The sequence below is a fragment of the Clinocottus analis genome, unplaced genomic scaffold (genome assembly GCF_023055335.1).
Source record: "Clinocottus analis isolate CAN_PGR_092001 unplaced genomic scaffold, fCliAna1.0.p SCAF_5, whole genome shotgun sequence".
NCBI classification, from domain to species: domain Eukaryota; kingdom Metazoa; phylum Chordata; class Actinopteri; order Perciformes; family Cottidae; genus Clinocottus; species Clinocottus analis.
The window spans coordinates 19,437,217-19,457,616 of NW_027176207.1; the positions used below are offsets into that span (position 1 = coordinate 19,437,217).

The window sequence follows — 20,400 nt, forward strand, 5'->3', positions numbered from 1 at the left end:
TGATATACATTTGGCCTGTATCTCAAGAACGTATTAATTTCTGTGGGTTATGTAAGAAACGTTCATACACTTACTAATGCTACTAACCCTAATAGGTTAGTGGTAGTAGTAGTGTTCCATTAGGAACACTGGTTCCCATCCTGTAGTTATCTGAAAGGTACATTGTAAAGTTAGACACACGGACGTTCCTCTTCCTGGAATGAAGCACAAGTTGATAAACCCGTCACCGACGGTTTCCTGCCTGTCTGCGAGGCTCCTCCTGCTCAAAGTCTATTCAGCCCAGGTATCCCTCGGTCCCTCCCCTTTCACAGATGTGCCAGTTTATAGATGGGTGTAACCACCTTGTGACCAACTGTAAGGGCACAAAAAGCTCACGTGATAAGAATCTAAGGACATACATTGAGGACACGAACACGGCTGTTATCTAAGAAACAGAGAGCGAAACCTACCGACACTCGCTGCCCTCTAGAGAAGACATGGCACAGCACGGGATTCAGCGAGAAAAGCTGAGCTGTTCGATCTGCCTAGATCTCTTTAAGGACCCGGTGACCGTCCCCTGTGGACACAGCTACTGCACAAGCTGCATAGAAGACTGCTGGGATGAGGAGAATGACAAGAAGAAAACGAACAGCTGCCCTCAGTGCAGGCAGAGCTTCACCTCGAGGCCCGTCTTGGGGAAAAACACCTTGCTGGCAGAGTTAGTGGAGGAGCTGAAGGAAGTAGGACTCCGAGCCGCTTCATCTGACCGTTCCTCGGCGGGACCCGGAGACGTGGCCTGCGACTTCTGCTCCGGGGAGAAACTGAAGGCCTTCAAGTCCTGCCTGGTGTGCATGGCCTCCTACTGCAAGCAGCACCTCCAGCCTCACTACGACGTCGCGCCGCTAAAGAAACACATGCTAGTGGAAGCCACCGCGAAGCTCCAGGAGAACGTCTGCTCTCGGCACGACGAGGTGATGAAGATCTTCTGCCGCACGGACCAGCGGTGCATCTGCTACCTCTGCTCCATGGACGACCACCGGGGCCACGACACGGCCTCCGTCGCAACGGAGAGGGCCGAGCGGCAGGCAGAGCTCGTCGCGAGTCGGCAGAAGATCCAGCAGAGAGTCCAGGACCGGGAGAAAGACGCCGAGGCGCTTCGACAGAGGGTGCAGGCGGCGACTCGCTCGGCCGACGAGGCCGTGAGCGAAAGTGAGAAGATCTTCACCGAGTTGAGGTGTCTGCTGGAGAAAAGAAGCGCTGAGGTGAAGCAGCAGATCAGAGCTCTGCAGAAAACTCACGCGAGTCAAGTTGAGGAGCTCGAGGCAAAGCTGCAGCAGAAGATGGCAGATCTGCGGAGGAGAGACGCCGAGCTGGAGCAGCTCTCACACACTGAGGATCACCTCCATTTCTTGAACCACTACCCAACGCTGTCCCAACTGAGCGAGTCTGAAGACCTGTCCGGCATCGATACCCATCCTCTGCCCTCATTCAAGGACGTGTTGGCGGCGGCGGCGGAGGCCGGAGATAAACTGCAGGCGGTTCTGCTGAGTGAGGAGTGGGGAAAGGCCTCTCTGGCAGTGAAGGAAGTGGCGGTCTTACGGCCTCCAGCAGAGCCCAAAACCAGAGCTGAATTCCTGAAATATTCTTGCCAAGTCACACTGGATCCCAATACGGCACACAAGCGTGTGTCGTTGTGTGGCAGATTCAGAAAAGCAACATTAATGAGGGGAGAACACTTGTATTCGAGTCACCCAGACAGGTTTATTGAATGGTGGCAGGTCCTGAGTAGAGAGAGTCTGGCTGGACGCTGCTACTGGGAGGTGAAGTGGAGTGGGAAAGCTAATATAGCAGTTGCCTACAAGGACATTAGCAGAACAGGGAACCGGAATGAATGTGGATTTGGATACAACGACAAATCTTGGTCATTTGAATGTGGCAGTAATCAGTATTTATACAGACATAACAACACTTCGACTCCCGTCCCAGACCTTCAGTCCTCCAGAGTGGGCGTGTACTTGGATCACAGAGCCGGGACTCTGTCCTTCTACAGAGTCTCTGAAACCATGACTCTCCTCCACAGAGTCCAGACCGCGTTCACGCAGCCTCTCCACGCCGGATTGTGGCTTCCAAGATCTCCCGGAGACGCCGCTGAGCTGTGTGAGCTCAAGTAGGGAGGAGTTCAACGAGCGACTCATCTGAAGGAGGTTAATATGGAAGGTGTGTCTGCTGCGCAGCAATCACACACAATTAAGTTTTATTGCATTCATGTTGTTTTGTTTGCGTCAGAGCAATGATTTTCAATCGAGAAGATGTTTTTTTTTTCATTCTTGCTCTTTGAAAAAGCGATTATCACGTTATGTTTACCAAATACTGTGTACGGAAAATACTGCTCATGCAAAATGTCTGCTTATTAGTTTTTTGTCCAACTTAAATTCTTAAATTATTTCATACAAATGGGCTGATTCATGTAGAAAGTAGTACAAAAGTCATGTATATAAAAAAATACCAATAAATCTATTTGGATTATAGATTTCTTTGAGCATCTGCCAAGTTAATGTCATATAAAACATCAAATATTGGAGTTTCTTTTATTTTTATGAACATGAGTTTAATAAGTTAATGTTTTCTCTGTAGTACATTAAATCATGATGTCTGTGTGCTGTTGTACTACTCAAGTAGTACTACTTAAGGTTTTAATGTGCATCAGTAAAATTGTCTGATATAATTTCAACCCTTTGAAAAATAGTTTTCTGCATCTTTTCATGGTGGTATACTTTTTTGGGAAATATTTGTGAAAAGTCAATGTTCAAAATCCTGCAAATATATAAATTGTGGACTTTTTTTTTTAATCAATAAACTGCTATTCTTTTAAACATCCGACCATGTTCTTCGTTTCACTGTCAATCAGAAACATGTTGGTTTCCTTCTAAATCGATTTCCAATTAATACTTTTTAAAAAATATATTTTGGGTGAGAGACAAATACAAAACATCTGCAGACCACATTTCAGCAGAATGAGATACTTTCAGATTTATTACACAACTTTTGAACATTCCACAACAATCATGCAGGAATAACTTGGGCCTCATGGAAAGCTTTACAGGCTTTCACGTCGTCTCAGAAACACTCAAAATGTGAGGGAACGCTTTCTGGAAACAGGCCGTGTGTATGACTTAATGCCGATGATTAAAACTAAATAGAAAATAAACTATTGATTCATGTTTACGGATTGAAATACTACAGCTGAACAAAAAAAAACAAACGACAGGAGCGTCAATAAATGAGCCGTGTTATCGAGTCCATTTTTAGGTTTTCCGCAGCCCAAAACCGTCCCATAATCCCTTCTGCCGCGTCCTCGTTGGAGGGTCAGAGCCTCGTCTTTGTAACGTACGAGTTCTAACATCACATTTAACAAAGTGTACGGTCGCTTCCTTTCAGGACGAGTCTGTAGACGGAGCAAAAAAAGCCAAATATTTGAGACATTACGAAGTTCTGGCATTCTGACCCGTCAGGTGACTCGTGTATAACTTTATAACTTCTACGTCTTCTAAAAAGCTGAAACATGTTCTTGTGGTTTTCTGTCCTGCTTGTTTATTTGGAATACAATAAGTTAAGCTTTTACGACATATGGCTCGCTTCATATGTCCAGATAACACGTCACAATAATACTTTATTTCTGTTTTTAGCTAAAAAAAAACAACAACATACGGACATAAAATCCACCAAACATGCTTCAGCTTTTCAGTGAGAACCCTTTAAGTTGCAGAAGAAAGAGAACAGGGGTCAACGTTATGGGTTCCTACGCTGTGACACTGCCCCCTAGTGGCGGGTTTGTGAAGCTTCACTTTACACATTCAAACGTAAACACTGTAAATAAAACGCACAGTTCAAGATGTCAAACAGCCGTAAACTCAACAACAACAAAATAATAAAACTCCGATTAGATATGAGACCTGGCTACATCAGAATGATATTTTAAAAAGAGTAGTATTTTCAAAGATAGATAACGGAAGATATAAATACAATAAGATGCAAAGAAATACGTTTACATCGTCAATGGAGAGCAATTTACAATGCATTAAAAAATTGGCGTTTTTTTTTTTTTTCTTTTTTTTTTCTTCAATTCAAACCATCGTACAATCTTTAACTGGGATAGTGGTCACCGAGTGCTTTTTCATTTACATTTTACACAGTAACTGTCGTCATGCTCAGGTTCATTTGTGAGAAGTCGGAATACATAAATTAAATAGCATAAAGGGCCGACAGTGAAGATAGCGGCGTGTTCTTTGGTAAAGGGATGTTTGATGTTTGTACGAGACATTTAAAACAGAACCAGTGAGAAGGCCTTGTACACCAGTATAAAAATACAACCATAATAAAAAGTGATAGTATCAAAGTTTCCACAGTACAATTACATACATACAACGGATTATTGCACCAAATTTAACAATTTCATAATTACCTTAGGGAGATCTGTTTATGAATAATACCGAAAACCCGAACGCTCAGCCTGGTGCTGCCCTGAAAGCGTTTTTTTAAATATTATTTCGAAAAAGCTACTTGAACGCAATCCATTTTCTGACCCTTGATGGGATCGACTGTATTTACGGTGCATTAATAAGCGTGAAAATGACAAATACTGTTTAAAAAAACAAGCGGCTTCCCCAACAGTGAGATAAAAGAGAAGAAATACAACGTCAATGTTCCTGAAACATCATGAGAAAAACGTGTAGAAACGTTTAATACTTCAGCGTGATCGTCGTAAACAAATGAGACCGCGATCGAGAGGATTCTGTTTCCATAATGTCCAACACACGTGGATATTAGTCTCCTTATATTCATACCGTAAAAGTCGGGTTATAAGCCGTCACTACCGTCGGTGGTTTTCCCCGCTAGCTCTCTGCTGTAGTCCGCTAGCTCTGCTGCTCGCTCTCTACTAGCGCTGCTCCGCTAGCTCCTTGCCGCTGCTGCTACTGCCCGGCGTCCCTACTGCCCAAATCTGGCGTCGAGCCGCGACTGGTTTTGCTACTTTCGGTGGTTGTCGGAAAGCTAGTGGGAAGCTAGAGGCAACACCAGCTGGCGACAGTGGGAAGCTAGTGGAGAGCTATCAGCAGTGCTAGCTGGCTACAGCGGGGAGTTAGCGGGGACAACCACCGAAGGTAGTAACGGCTTGTAACCCGACTTTTATGATATTTATTAAAACACAGGTGACCATGTGACCCCTGTGCTTTGGCGCCACCTGTCCGCAGAGTGTTTGACAGCGTCACTGTGCGAGTCAGCGTAATTAATTTGTTGAAGTGTAAAGTGTTTATTTGACCTGTGAGCAAGAACACAAATGAGATGTTTGAGGCTTCTAGTTTTAGTGTGTTTGTCCCACAAATATTACAGTAAATACAGGTTTTAAATTATTTTTATAAGATAGCTTGTGTCAGAAGGTTTTATCGCCACAATGTTAAACTGGCACTTTGGTTCCTGTTACAGAGAATACGATGTCTTCAATAGCAACGGGCCAAATCTTAAAGTAAAATACTTGATTTGGACATGGATTGTTTATATTTTGTATTCTTCTTACAATAATGAACACACAGGTTACTAACGGATTACATGAAAGTTCACGGTGAAAGAAGTCGTTAAAGGAGTTTGGACGTTAAAACTAAAATGACAAATTTGGGATTTAGACTTGAGGAATTCTAACCATAAAAAAAAAATCTACTTTTTAAAAAAGATTTTTTTTAGAAACGATGTGGAGATACAGTTCTACTAAAAGTGTGAAAAGAACCAACAAAACGTTTGTATTTCTGTTAACTTCTTTCAATAGATATTTCTTCTTCGGCCGAGACTAAATTATACATTCAAAGTTCTTTCGGGAAATTTGGGAATCTTGTAAAAGACGAGGTCCGACAGGAAAACCAAGTGAGGTGAATAAAATGGAAAATGAGGGGATCTGTCGCCAGAAGTCGAAACTGACCCCCAGAGCGAGGCGAGCAGACAGAATCCCCCCCAAAAAATACCTCTGCACGTTGTTTTTGATAAACATTTGCATGCAAATAATGTGTTTTCTGTTCCGTGAGGTGACAGTGAGGCGTCATGAGTGGAGAAAGTTGGAATTTCCAGCGCTTGGGCCCAAAGGGATATCTGTACATCTATCAATGAAGTGCCACTGAGCAAGGCACTCAAACCCCCCTCCATCCTCTCCCACTCTCCTCTAACTGTTTTAATCCAGACAACATCATGAAAGTCACATAAATCTAAATTAGAGAAGAACATCCTTGCTACTTGTCTCTTCTCCTCCACCTCCTTTTTTTGTGTTTTTTTTTGCGTCTCATATTTTTGTTTTTCGAAAAGCAAAAGAGCGGGACATCGAGATTCAAACCGTGGTGTGACAAACATTACAGAGATGAAATCTCCTCGTGATGGGCCTCCTCTGTCTGCGCTGAAAACGGATGATTCGGCTCCGTCAGTGGTGTTAAAATGCTACATGAAGCATCCACTAAAAAGAGAAAGTTTAAAAAGCTCCTTGATGACCTCAATCCCCCCCATGATGTGTAGTGAGACCCTCCACACACTATGGATCTGAAAAACGGCATTATATATATTTGGTGGCAGGCACACAGATGACACCAACACGAATAATAGAAAAGAATCTCCCTCTCATCCTCGCAGCGGACTGGGAAATATCCCCCCCAGTATCTGGCAGGAAACCAGTGCGCATGCGTCTCTTGTCCGGCCGCTTCACTCGTTGGCCGTCTTCTCTTTGCAGGAAGGTTCACAGAGGATCTCCTTATGCGGCAGCGGGTACGGGAACGCCGCCCCGCTGCAGGTGCTACCGTAAGCCAGTTTGTTGAGGCGGGAGAGGCCCTTGATGCTGCCGGGGGGCCGGCCCGGGCTGACCTTGTACCCGGCCGCTCTGGTCGTACCCAGCGGCCGCCCCGGGCTGGTCTTGAACCCGGCCGCCCTGGTGGTGCCGAGCGGTCGCCCCGTGCTGGTTCGGTACCCGGCCAGCTTGGTGGTCCCCAGGGGCCGCCCGCGTCGGCCCGACTTCCCGGCCGCCTTGCTCTTCTTCTTGCCGTCGTCCGGCGCCTGGGCGGCGCCTTTGGCGCCGGGGGTCTTGCCCGGCGAGCCGGCCAGCGCCTCCTGCCGCTGGCACACCATGGACTTGTGGCCCTGGGCGGGCAGGGCCATCATCTGGAGGGCGGCCGGCGGGGGGGGAGGGTAGAACTTGTTGGTCTGGGTGCACAGGTCGAAGTGGGAGGCCGGGTGGTGGCCGTCCTCCGCCAGGCACGACGGCCGGCCGCTCATGCAGAAGTCGCTGCTCGTCACCTGGCGCATCATCTTCTGCTGGGGAGGTAAGTTATAACTGTTATTACCAGATAAAAGAGCTTATCTCTCCATGTTGAGCTAGTAATGTGAAGTCATAACTGTGTTATTACCAGATAAAAGAGCTTATCTCTCCATGTTGAGCTAGTAATGTGAAGTCATAACTGTGTTATTACCAGATAAAAGAGCTTATCTCTCCATGTTGAGCTAGTAATGTGAAGTCATAACTGTGTTATTACCAGATAATAGAGCTTATCTCTCCATGTTGAGCTCGTAATGTGAAGTTATAACTGTGTTATTATCAGATAAAAGAGCTTATCAAGGCATGTTGAGTCAGTAATATGACGTTATAACTGTGTTATTACCAGATAAAAGCGCTTTTTACTCCATATTGAGTCAGTCACCATTTCTCATAAAGCGACAATCCAGCCGCGTACGGGACGTTTAGGTTTAAGCAACAAACTTAGTTAAGTTTAAGAACAAAGCGTAACGAGTCACGTGACCAACGGTCCAATATCGTGCCAAAAATGTCAACGGTAGCTTTGAGGTTCGGGCCGGGAGCCGAGCAGTGGTCGGCCTCCTGGACCACCGCAGGTCTCGTGCTCTTATATGTTGTCACCATTTGCCATAACCCTGAGTGGCCACTGGGGGGCAACAACGAGCCTGAAGCACACAAAAAAATGTCAAAAAGTGACAAATAAACGGGAGATTTCTGCGGTCTGGACGGTTCTCAGGAGACGTCTTGGAAACTTCTGACAAGCAGAACTGTGGGAAACCATTTATTTATTATGTTTGGATTCACAGTTGTTTTGAATTAATTTGTCGATGAAATGGTTTTGGGCTGTTTTCTGGATGTTGTTTCCAACTCGCGATGACGTGACCCTGCACGGCCAAGAGGCTTCAGTCCTCCAACTTTGTTGTGTTCTGCCAAAAGTGCAGAGATTCAGAAGGTCAGAGGTCAAAGAGTACCCATATATATATATATATATATATATATATATATATATATATATATATATATATACATATATATATGTGTATGTAGATGCGATAATAAAAAAAAGTGAAAATACATAATCCAGATTAAAGTGAAGCTTTATGAGGAATATGCTGATGGTCTGAAGCTGACCCCTCTCTCTCTCTCTCTCTCTCTCTCTCGCGCGTGCGCGCGCACGCGCACACACACACACGCACACACACACACACACACACACACACACACACACACACACACACACAGGCTCTGTCCATATTCTGACCGTATACACACATCTGCTCTTTGATCGCAGACACACTATCATAACTAATTATGAGGCCGTAAATACTCAAATGCACGCGGACTGATGATGTTTTTGTGCATATTGGTGTGTACTTCTACAGAGACAAACCCCACACAGCCTGTAGTAGTATGCATCCCCACAGCCGACATGGCTGCTGACGTGCACGTCCTCCATGAGCCTGCACCCCCCCCCCCCTCCCTCCCGCCCCCAGACCCCCGACGCTGCCCCCCCAGGTACTGTACCTCGATTGTTCGCAGATCTCGGTGCAGGAAAGGGTTAAAAAGAAAAATGATCTTTCATCCCTCAAAGCGAGATTCGATCCATTTTCCACCCCCCAAAAAGATCAAATCTCTTCGCGCTGCAGGACGTCGGTTCCGGAGTCCAACCGCACGCGCGTCCGTTGGCGTGCACGAGGCGCTTCTGTCGAGATGGGCTCTTTTTTTGTGTGTGTTATTTTTATATATTTTTTTATTGCCCAGCTCCAGAGGTTTGGATGAGAAACGCAGCCATTTTCCATTAAAATTTAATAAGACTGGAGCGCAGTCTGCGCATGCGCAGAGCAGCGTACGAGGAGGAGGGGATTCTTCTCCTTCCGATCCAGAAGAAGCTTTTCACCCCGAAACGTTTTCACTCCAGAACCAACACACGGTTTTATTTTTTATGTAATATATATATATATATATATATATATATATATATATATATATATATATATATATATATATATATATATATATATATATATGTGTTTTAAAAACGCAAACAGCGTTCTCCAACATGGATGAATCATATACAAAAGGAAAGGCTACTGAATAATTAAAGAGTAGGCAGGAATATATGGAGATTATATAAATAAATGAAATAAGCACATAAAATAAACCTGGACACTACACACACACACACACACACACACACATATATATATATATATATATATATATATATATATATATATATATATATATATATATATATATATATATATATATATATATATCTCATGGGACTTTCTTTTAAATAACACTTTTATTTCCTACTTTTTTATAATTACAATTTTATCTTCATACAAATACATGGGGTGGAGGTAATCAAGTGATGGGAAATTAATGTGTAATTCATAATCAAAATTTACCTGAAAGAATAGTTTTAATACTGGGACTATATTTCCATCTATTATATTCATATAAATAATATATCTAAGTCAATAGTTATTAATGAAAATACTAATTATATATATTTTGAGTACACATATAAAGATATGTATTATTTCCACATAGGACTTCATTTTGAATACCTCTGACATTTCCCACTTATTTCTTATTATTTTAAGTTTATGTTCATATAAATATATGGGATAGAGGGAATAACGTGATGGGACATTTAATGTGCCATTCATGGTCCTTTGAAAAAAAAAAAAAAGGATTTTTTAAAATTTAACTATTAATAATTGATGTCTATTTTTAACATATTTTTATTTCCAAGGACATTTATGTATTTTATATTGCAGTAGTAAACAGCACCCACCAGAGTTGTTGATTCCAAACAGCCGGACACATTCATTTATTTATTTAGCAACACATTGTTTTATTGTGCGGAAAAGTAAAAACATCTTTTCATCTGACTATTTCTTCATAAAGACATAAAGACTATGGGCGGGACCAACGGGGTGAAATATGACCGGACTCCAAAGTAATGAAAATAAAAAAGTGCCTTACATTTAAAAGACAAACTGCAGAGAGATGGTTCAAAGACACTGAAGGTCAAACTGCATCAGACGTTTTGGTATTTATGGTCTGGAGGAATAAAGTGAAGGGGAGGAAACTAAAGGGGGCGGGGCAAATATAAACAAAACCATACACCAAACTGAGGTAACATTATTAAAAATATAGACTGAAATATTCCTCAACCCCTTTGATGTCGCTGCTGAGATGACTCCGCCTCTACAGCACTTTGTACCTCCCTTTGCTCGTCGGCTGGTAGGAATTTTGCTGAAAAATAAATTTAAAAAAGACAATCAGTGACATCTTTTTATAGACATTTGCTAAATAAACAACATGCAATGTTTTCTGTAAAAAAATAAATAAAAAAATCTCCAGCCCTGGTGAGTTGCAGAGCACTTACTAATCTGATGAGCTCCTCCTTGATTAACCGCGTGATCTCCGTCTTGGCTTTCTGCACGGCCAGTTCGTTTGCACCTGGGAGAAAAAAAGAAAAAACACAACATTTATATGCGGCATTCAAAACGCACAGAAATAGAAGTGAATTCAGAGCCCAGAAGTGGTTTAAAAGTTAGTAAAATGTTTTGAAAATTGGACACAAAAACAGTATTTTGTAGCCGCGTACTTTCGATAGCCAGGTAGATCTTGCGCTCTCCCTCTTTGGGCTCTTTGCCGGGAGGGAAGTAGGTTCCTCGGATGGTGATGGCGGCCTCCGAGTATTCGCCGATCCTCTGCAGGGCTTCTTTAGACGTCACCTTCCACCTGGCCGTCTGAGGACAACGACAGGGAACGCGTCAGGAGACTTTCTGCTAAATTCTCTCTAGTTATTTACACACGTTTCTATCACAGTGGAAAACGGTACACCACATTTATTCTTGAATTAAATAGCACAGTGAAAAAAAAAATCTTAAATATTTGCTCTCAAAACGAGTCTCCAAACATGAAAAAATAACTAATAAAATCTGAATTTTGTCATGTTATGTTGCGCTATGAGTGGAGTGGGCGGGGTTCCTTCTGAGCACCAATCAAAATGGCGCAGCCTCTTAAAATCGAAGGCGGCTGCTGGCTGTGAGGTCGTCTGCTCGCCTCTCCATTTCTATCACTCAAAATGTGGATTCAGGTAAGATTAAAAGATTAAAGATCATAAATAAGACGTGAGCGCGGCGCCGCTGACCTGCGGGAAGTCGTTGATCTCCAGCTCCTCCTCGTATCGCTTGACGGTCTCGGCTTGTTCCGCCGCCTGCCGCTCCTCCTCCAGCTTCTCCACGGGGGTGTAGTTCAGCTTGGCGTTGATCTTCTCCGCCAGCTGCTCCGCGATGGTCTTCGCCGACACCGAGGGCGTCATGATGGTGCCGCCCCGCAGGATGGCGTTGGTGGCCTGCTGCATCACGTCCTGCGAGGGGGAGGAAACAAACACATAAATACAGTTTGACAGTCAAAAAAAGTTAAGCATCTTGGCAGAAAAAACACAGAAACGGGTAAAAACGGTGACACGAACAGCAGGAAATGAGCAATAAATAAGAACTTACGGTCTTATTCGATTAAATTCATAGCTACTTCGACCAAGAGTGACCTCAGATATCACAATAATCAATAATCAACGACATATTGTGGAGAGAAAGAAGTGTCTGCCGGCCGTACCTGAGCCTCGGCGCCCAGGTTCTTCTGAGCGTTGATTTTGAGCGCAAGCCTCTTGGCCATCTCCAGCTTCTGGATGTTCCCGGCGGACGGCGGCCCGATGCCCGGCAGCCCGCCGGAGGCGACGGCAGAGGAGGCGGCTTGACCCGCGGGGCCGGAGGCGGAGCCCGGAGCCGACAGGTCCTTCACCCGCTTCTTGGAGTTGAACATGCTCTCGATCTGCTCCTCGATCTGAGGGACAGAAGAAGGGAAGGTGGAGATGATGGAGGGGAAATTATTATTATTATTATTATTATTATTAAGGCATCAAACTCCACCTCGAAAGAGCCCCTCCCTCCCCCGTTGTTTCTGGGCTACTTTTACAGTATGCACGAGGCGGTACGGTGGAAGTGATATCAAAATAAAAGCGACCTTCCTGTGAATGTAGTTGGACATTTTCAGGTTCATTCAATAAGTCAGTCAATAATAAATGAATACTCAAATAAAATAAATCAAGATAAATCCATATTGAATAATACATTAATAAAAATAAAAAATACAAAATTACGAAAGGAAAAAAGATTGTAAACTTTCATATAAAGAAAACATTGTGACTTCAAAATAAGAGCGTATGATGAAAAAAAAATCGTTTTTACAGATTGCAGCCTCCCACTCTGACAATTTTTAGCATATTAGATGTGGAATCTTAAAATAAAATAATGTATATGTATAGATATATATTGTATATATAGCCTTAAACTAGTGAGATATTGTTACAAAGCCGCATGCAGCTGCACCAGGAGGACGGATCAGGGACTCACATCCAGGGCTCCGTCCTCGTCGTCAGAGTCCTGCAGGCCGAGAGCGGCTTTCTGCAGCTTCTTCCTCTCGTTGGCCATGGCGTGTTCGGTCTCGTCGAACTTGAATCCTTTCCCTGAGAACCCGCTGCTGCTCTTAATGATCTTTCCCTCCTGTGGAATACATTTTAAAAAACACATTTAAAATCGCACACAGACACGTTTTTATGAAGCGATGGAGCAAGTAATTTAATAATTACACGCTGGTCTCACCGCTTTCTGCTGGTCCTTGAAGGAGGCCCACAGCTGCTCCAGCTCGGCCGGCACCAGAGAGCCGGACAGCTCCAAAGCTTTGATGATGTCACCGGCGTAGCGCACCTGGTCGTCCGTGATGAAGGTGTAGGCGAAGCCCTGGAGGAAGAGGAGCGACACGTGAACCTCCGTAATAAAAAAGAAGACTTTTCTACCCTCTTCCTTTCGGGCGCTACATTATCGGTTTTTTTCGAGCGGCCGACCTTGTTGCCCGCTCGGCCCGTGCGGCCGGCCCGGTGCACGTAGTCCTCGTAGTGGTTGGGGCAGTTGTAGTTGACCACCAGGATCAGCTGCTTGACGTCCAGCCCGCGGGCCGCCACCGAGGTGGCCACCATCAGACGGCACGCGCCGTTCTTGAAGTCGTTGATGACGCTGTCGCGGTCGTACTGGTCGATTCCTGGAGAGGAACGTTTATAAAAACACAAAATACAGAGTCAGAGACGTAGAGGAAGAAGTTTGATGCAATGCAGCCGAGTGAGGCTGAGCAGGACAAACTGACTGTTGGCTGAATGAGGAATAAATACAATATGAATAAAAAGATACTCAAATTATTCATCTTCTACATATATAGAACAAAAATATATATTATGTACATACTTTTTATATCACAATATTAACTTGATTTGGTGAAGTATTGAGAGAAACCATCCTGTTTAATAAATGTTTAATTAAATATATGCTAAAACATGAACAGAATTGTATATATTCTATATTAAATGACACGCTGACGGCACAGCGCTGCGTATTACATAATCTTTTCAAGTAGAGGGTCCTGGGCTATTTTTTACTATTAATAATATTAATAACACATTCACGTTGCCGTTCTGTGGCCTTCAAAGCAACACCTCTGGATTACCTCCATGCAGAGACATGCAGGGGTACGAGGCCTTCATCAGGTCCTTCAGCAAGTTGTCCGCGTGCTCCTGCTTGTCCACGAAGATGATGACCGAGCCCTTCTCCTGGTAGTGGCCCAGGATCTCCAGCAGCTTCAGGAACTTCTTGTCCTCCTCGATCACCAGCTGCAGGAAACCAGAGGAGGAGAGCGCGGAGACATTAGACAAAAGCAGAGCGCTGGAGGCGCTGGAGGCCGTGCGGAGAGACGAGGAGGAGGAGGATGAGGAGGAGGAGGCTCACCACGTGTTGCTCCACGTCCGAGCAGACGACGCTGCGGCCGCCCACCTGCACCTCCAGCGGCTTGGACAGGATCCGGCGAGCCAGCGCCTCCATGGCTCTGGGGAAGGTGGCCGAGAACATCACCGTCTGGCGGTCCGGGCGCACGTTGTCCACGATGCGCATCACCTGCAGGGTGGAGGCGGTGAATATTGTGTCATACTCAGACGTCAAATACGGTCTAAATTATTATTTTTCAAGTCTGGAAAAGTATGAAATGGAAACCCTTGGTGCCATCAAGTGATTCTTTTTGGAGAAACTTTAAATTAAAGAATCAAGAAGTTGTCTGAATTTAATTAAGCGTCAGTCAACTGGAGTTATTGCACATTTCTTCTTTATTAAAATACATTTGCCACTTTTATTGTATAATACATACCTGGTCTTAAGTACGATTATGCGTTTGTCGTTTCCAATGTTGTTGTTAATATACATTATTATAAGTATAGTTCAATTCTACGCCTGTCAAACTCCTCACACTTCCTCTATAAATAAAGGACACGCCCACCTGCGGCTCGAAGCCCATGTCGAACATGCGGTCGGCCTCGTCCAGCACCACGTACGTGGCTCTGCGCAGGTTGGTGACGCGGCCTGCGGGAGAGGGGGAGGGGTTAACGTCAAGGAACAACGAGCGTCAAACGAAGCCCCGCCTCCTTCCCACTAAACACCAATCGGCGCACAGGAGGCCGAGCTCAGGCGCTGCGACTACGTGACATTTACTTCACGAGCATAAACCAGCCATCGTTATGTCATTACATTCCTCTGTGGGCTACTGTCAAGCAGCCGGGGGATTATTTATCTACATTTTACAGTGTTGTTTTTTTTTTTGTCATCTCTGGTCTTGCGTACCATCTCAGGGGGGGCGGGGGACCTGTAAAAGTCAAGATACAATACAAGAGATGGAGCCCCATCAAGCACTATGTGACCGAGCGCGCTCACCTACAAGGGAAACATATTACAGATTACCTCGCATGTGTGGAAACAATGCAACAACAACAAAAACAACCTCACATTACAATAACAGAGTTACTCAGTGACAGTGTGAGCTAATACAAACATTTGCATGCACATGTGCAGTGACCTCCAGTCCCAGAAGACACACAAGCCCCCCAAAAAGAACCCTGCAGAACCCCGGAAGAGCACTCGAGCTACACAAACACAATATCACACACATCCTGTGCAGCTTTCTCAATGCACGCATCAAACATGGTGTGCTGGTCTCTGGGAGTCTGCAGCTGCTGGTCCACCTACCTGACTCCGCCCCCCAGACTCGGTCTCCAGGAAACGCGGCGTCTCGATCCCGAGCGGGCGCTCAAACAACGTCAACAGTTTAGTGGCTTTTGGGTCGTTGTGTACTTTTTGGTCAGGTTGTAACATTCGCTCCGTGCGCGGCGCCGTAACCGACTCACCGCTGTTGGCGCCCAACATGTCGATCATCCTCCCCGGCGTGCACACGATGATCTCGGCTCCTCTCTTCAGCTCAGCGATCTGTCGGCCGACGACACAAACTCGGAGTCAGGCGGTGCGTTTACAAACACACGCCACAAAAGGCTTTTATCGACAGGAAATGTGTTTTTTTCCTTCTTCTCTTGACTCGCTTGGTAAGTGTTTGATTGACAGGTGGGTCAGCCAATCACCTGCCATGTATTTGCTGTTTTTAAAGTGCTGGCACCTCTCCTCATCTCCTTATCTTGAAAACTGCGTTACAGCATTTCATATAATGAAATTCCCCCCTTTTTTAACCAAATGATCACTTTCATCATGTTAATCAGTTTGAGGCTTTTCTTGGATTATTAACCTCACGACATCAGCCAGCTGCTGGCGGGAGCTTCATTTATTTGTAGTCTCATCTAAACACTCGGCAAGGAAAACTTTTCCTTTAACACTTCTGCAAAGAGTGGAGTCGGTCTTCAGCGCCGATAATTCATCTATAAACGATCCGGTTCTCTGTGTGATGACATAATGTTCTACTGAAACCTTCTGGCGAGATGATTCATCACAGACGTCCTGCACCGCTGGTATTATTGTAAAATATTTACTTCTACTTTGCTGCTGTAGTAGATTAGATAAGTATTATTATTATTTTTATTAAGGCATGTGAATGTAAGCCAATTAAAGCCTTTGGGGAAATAAAAAACAACCGGCAACGTGTGTTTGTGTGTGTGTGCGTTTGTGTGTGTGTGTGTGTGTACCTGTTCGCTGATGCCCGTGCCTCCATACACACACACCGCCCGGAGTCCCAGCGCTTTGGAGAACTTCTTGCACTCCTTGGTGATCTGCAGAGCCAACTCTCTGGTGGGAGTCATGATGACGGCTGCGGGAGAGAAACAATAAGCCGCCTCCTCCTTTTACCAGGAACAAGAACACCAAGGTCACTTTAACGACCAAAGAAGAAGATGAGAAACGCTGAGGAAGAATAACCGTCAGAGGGCTATTATCCCAAAAGGGGAGAGGGAGTTTCTATTTCAGTCTCCCTTTGACCTACATCTGAACCGAGTCCTTGAAAAGCACGACAGCGGGACATCTATGAATACACAAATATTTCTGTGAATGAAAGAGTAATAACTAATATATTTGCTCACAGATCGGTCCCTCGGACTCCTCCAGGGGCCGCTGGTCCATGATGTGTCGGAACATGGGCAGCAGGAAGGCGATGGTTTTCCCGCTGCCGGTCTTGGCGATGCCGATGAGGTCTCGGCCCGACATGATGGCCGGGATGGCCTGCGCCTGGATGGGGGTGGGCTTATCGTAGCTGTGCCTGCAGGGCGATGGAGAGGGAATGAAATAATAAAATAATCCTTTATTAGTCCCTCAGTGGGGAAATTACAGGACTACAGCAGCACAAGTAAATAATAATAAGATAAAAAGAATCAAGTAATAGAAACAGTACAACTGTAATAAAACAGATTAAAAATTAGCAGAAAAAAATAGTATTATACAGATGGAATAAAATAAAATACATATTTCTAGTTGGTTTCGAGTCAGAACGAGTCAAGACTTCCCGTCTTAAACATCCTTTCTGAGTGACCTCCTCGCCCTCAGGAAGGTGTCCCGGGCCGTCCCGTCCAGGCGGGGTCAGACTCACCTCTTCATCGCGCTGAGGATCTTCATGGAGACGCCGCACTGCACCCAGGTCTTGATGGGTTTGGGGCAGCCCTTCCCTTTGACGGCGATGCCTTCCAGTTCAAGACGGTACGAGTTCACTTCTGCGTCGGGGAAAAAGAAGAATAGAAACACAGAAAGAAGACGGGGAGTGAAGTTTTAAATAAACACGGTGCAACATTCCACCAATCCCACCGGGAGGGGTTTGGGTTTGTCCAACTCCAAAATATATCAAATATATTAAATGACTGATATTATATGAAGATGTGGTGTGATTTTGTTGCCACGGTATTCATTTTTTCGGGCTTCAAATATTATAATAGCTTGTTTTTTTGTCTCTCTCAGGATTTCAAATACACATAAAACACACTAAACTTTTTAGAAAATGTTTCTCATTTGATAAAAAAAGAAGAAAGAACCTCAATACTGTAGAATAATATAATCCCCCCCCCCAAAAAAATAATGCAAGAGAGCCGTAATAGCCGGAGACAACAGCCTCAAAATGCCCCATTTAGGGTGAAGGGCTAAACTGTCGCCCCACATCTGTACAACACGGTTGCAGCCTCTCCAAATGAATCCCTGAGCGCGTCGTTGGGGGTCACTGACCTTCAGGGGTCATGCGGGCGAGTTCGGGGACTTCCACGTAGAAGTTCCTGCGGTACGGCTCGTACTGGATCTTCCCGTGGTCCACGGGCTCCAGAACCTTCCTCTGTTTGGTCTGAAAGCCCGTCAGCGCCGTCTGCAGGTCCACCTCCTCCTCCTCTGACGAGTACTGTGCAACCACGACGGTCACGTTAGCGCTATGCGTGTGTGTGTGTTTAAATCATGTTAAATATAAATGAACTCACCTCCATGGCGTCCTGGTCGTTCTCCATCAGCTCACCCTTCTTCTTGTGAGTGTTGGGTCCTTTCTTGGTTTTGACGACCGTCATCACTTTGGTGACAGTCATCGCTCCTTTCTGTTGAAGAGGGCAAAAAACAAATAAACACATCGAATGGTCGTCAACCTTTTCACAGTTGCTGCTGGGAAACGGCCCGTTAAATAAATATGAATAACACTAAACTCACCTTATCGTTTCCCTTCATGGCTCCCATGTTGAACTTCTTCACCTCCTGCTTCACCTCCTCCATGTAAGCGTCCAGAGGGTCCACGTCGTCGTCTTCGGCCTCCTGCAGCATTGGGATCTCGCTTTCCTTCTCTTCAGCCTCCTCCTCCTCTTCCTCCTCCTCCTCTTTCTCTTTCTTCTCCTCCTTCACCTCCTTCTGTTCGCTCTCTTCCTTCCCTTCCCTGTCGTCTTCGTCGTCGTCGGCCTCCATCGGAGCGCAGATGTCTTCGTCGTCGTCTGAAACAAAGAGAGGTCAATTTGAAAAAGGCTCTGACGCGCGCCTGTGCCAGCCGCGCAATCGGCGTCATCTTCCTCACCGTCGTCATCCTCCAGGCTCCACTTCTTGCCCTGCTTCATCTCCTCCAGCTCCCTCTTGATCTCTCCGATGTTCTCAATGGCCTTCTTCCTCTGCTCCTCCCTCCACTTCTCCACGCGCTCCTTCCTCTTCCTCATCTCCTCCTCCAGCTTGTTCTGGTCAAAGTCTTGCTGCTTGGACACAGAGGAGACATCAGGAACACACGCCTTCTCTCAGAGGTCAGCGAGAACCGAGCATATGGTACTTACATCCTCGACCTTCTCGTCCTCCTTCTCCTCTTTGATCTTTTTCTTTTCGGATAAAGGATCAACGTTGTCCTTCTCCTTGCTCCTCGACCTGGAAGTGGAGAAGACAATCGAGCGAGAAAACAAACAGTGCCACGGTTTTGGTTAGCGGGGTTTTGCCATTTTATATCATGAGATGTTTTTCTTTCTTTATTAATGAAGTCTTACTTTTCATCGGGCCTCCTGCTCTTGCTGGGGCTTCCAGATCGGGACCTCCGTGCTCGGCTCCTGCTGCCCGACCTCCTCCTGTCTCGGCTCCTGGACCTCCTCCTCTCTCTGCTCCTGGAGCGCCTGGACGGCAAAAACATATGGCTTCTTTTTTTTTTTTTTGGAGCAAACACAAACTAATTGAGTACTTGTAATAGATATAAAAAAAAAAATTTTTAGGTAAAAACTTTTGTATCCATTAACTAAGAGGTTACATTTTAAACTGGAATGAACACAAACATATCACAGGTACAAGAAGCTCCATAATGGTGCGGCAGCTAAATGAGTCCTCCATGTTTCTTCTTCTGTTTTAGGTTCCTTTAGCCGTAAAACAACAGCTGCGTTGTGAATAACAAAAATTTAAAAAACACACACCTGACCCGTTTTCTGTCTCTGGACCGGGACCTCCGACGGTCCCGGCTCCGCGAACGCTCCCTTCGGTTCCGGTCCCGGTCGTCCTTCTTGGAGCGTTTGTCCGGGGAGCGACTCTTGGAGCGGCTGCCTGAGCGGCCCCGAGACGCGGAACGCTTCCTGTAGTGTCTGATGACCAAATAAAAACAAAAGAAATTTTAAAAAATAAAAAGACGTCAGCCGATGAGCTGTTGACGTTGAACTACATTCGTACAACACTTTTTGAAATCGCATAGGACCGACGCATAAGAAGAACTGTCGGTTTTCGCGTTAACTTGTGTATTTCTTTTAAGAGAGTACGGTTAGCTGAAGTTTAGCTGCCACGGGAGTTCCGTCACAATCGATCCGATGGAAGCTTAAATCAACACGATTATTACCTCGACTCGCGTCCCATTGCTCGCCAACGAGGTTTGTGTCTTGTGGAGATAAATTAAAAAAAAGACAGAAAGTCCAAACAGTCCAAGGATAACAACGAGTCTAGTGCTGTTGTTTGTGTCTGTGAACCCGCACGTTAGAAAACTGCGACAGCTTTAAGTTCACGAACTCGTGCGGGCTGAGCAGAGGCAGAGCGCCGCCGCGTGGCGGGAGGTCAGAACTACAACCCACAAACAGAGGGAAACGCCGTACGGAAGCCCGAGTGACACAAAGATGAGTAGAACCGCAATTCTATTTAACATTTGAGCTGGAATCTCGAATATGATAATGAGTGAATTGAGTGAATGATAACTGAACAAATTAATATTTTCTGGTAAAAAAAAAAACACGTTGGGCTAGTGTTTTTATTTAT

At 45.1% G+C, this 20,400-nt stretch overlaps 3 protein-coding genes across 4 annotated transcripts; 1 reads left to right on the top strand and 2 right to left on the bottom strand.

Moving 5' to 3' along the window:
• Nucleotides 1-476: 476 nt before the first annotated feature.
• LOC137802121 (tripartite motif-containing protein 16-like) lies at nucleotides 477-2,150 on the top strand. Its single transcript, XM_068599715.1, has one exon. The coding sequence runs from the start codon at nucleotides 477-479 to the stop codon at nucleotides 2,148-2,150; it is 1,674 nt and encodes a 557-aa protein (XP_068455816.1).
• Nucleotides 2,151-2,994: 844 nt separating this feature from the next.
• On the bottom strand, nucleotides 2,995-9,111 carry cunh5orf24 (chromosome unknown C5orf24 homolog). 2 transcript variants are annotated; one of them, XM_068599717.1, is made up of 2 exons: nucleotides 8,819-9,111; nucleotides 2,995-7,314 (listed from the first exon to the last, which is right to left on the bottom strand). In XM_068599717.1, the coding sequence occupies exon 2, from the start codon at nucleotides 7,309-7,311 to the stop codon at nucleotides 6,712-6,714; it is 600 nt and encodes a 199-aa protein (XP_068455818.1). In that variant the 5' UTR covers nucleotides 7,312-7,314; nucleotides 8,819-9,111; the 3' UTR covers nucleotides 2,995-6,711. The 2 variants fall into 2 exon arrangements, with proteins under 2 accessions (XP_068455818.1, XP_068455819.1); XM_068599718.1 differs by having other exon boundaries at nucleotides 2,995-7,317.
• A 1,000-nt stretch (nucleotides 9,112-10,111) lies between these two features.
• On the bottom strand, nucleotides 10,112-20,155 carry ddx46 (DEAD (Asp-Glu-Ala-Asp) box polypeptide 46). The gene is made up of 23 exons (XM_068600761.1): nucleotides 19,991-20,155; nucleotides 19,578-19,742; nucleotides 19,164-19,286; nucleotides 18,960-19,047; nucleotides 18,713-18,881; nucleotides 18,358-18,632; nucleotides 18,138-18,248; nucleotides 17,896-18,061; nucleotides 17,273-17,393; nucleotides 16,770-16,945; nucleotides 16,380-16,501; nucleotides 15,597-15,675; nucleotides 14,696-14,778; nucleotides 14,155-14,319; nucleotides 13,877-14,039; nucleotides 13,224-13,417; nucleotides 12,982-13,119; nucleotides 12,733-12,882; nucleotides 11,936-12,163; nucleotides 11,469-11,687; nucleotides 10,920-11,064; nucleotides 10,698-10,771; nucleotides 10,112-10,564 (listed from the first exon to the last, which is right to left on the bottom strand). Exons 1-23 carry the CDS (start codon nucleotides 20,005-20,007, stop codon nucleotides 10,517-10,519), a joined length of 3,219 nt encoding a protein of 1,072 aa, XP_068456862.1. The 5' UTR covers nucleotides 20,008-20,155; the 3' UTR covers nucleotides 10,112-10,516.
• Nucleotides 20,156-20,400: the final 245 nt, after the last annotated feature.

Bases quoted from the DNA above. Each gene is read 5' to 3' on its own strand.
- LOC137802121 (XM_068599715.1), top strand. From the start codon at position 477: ATGGCACAGCACGGGATTCAGCGAGAAAAGCTGAGCTGTTCGATCTGC.
- cunh5orf24 (XM_068599717.1), bottom strand. From the start codon at position 7,311: ATGATGCGCCAGGTGACGAGCAGCGACTTCTGCATGAGCGGCCGGCCG.
- ddx46 (XM_068600761.1), bottom strand. The intron at 18,249-18,357 runs GTGAGTTTAGTG...CCTCTTCAACAG, and splicing joins CCATGAAGGGAAACGATAAG to AAAGGAGCGATGACTGTCAC. The intron at 16,502-16,769 runs GTGAGCAAATAT...TCTCTCCCGCAG, and splicing joins GGAGTCCGAGGGACCGATCT to CCGTCATCATGACTCCCACC.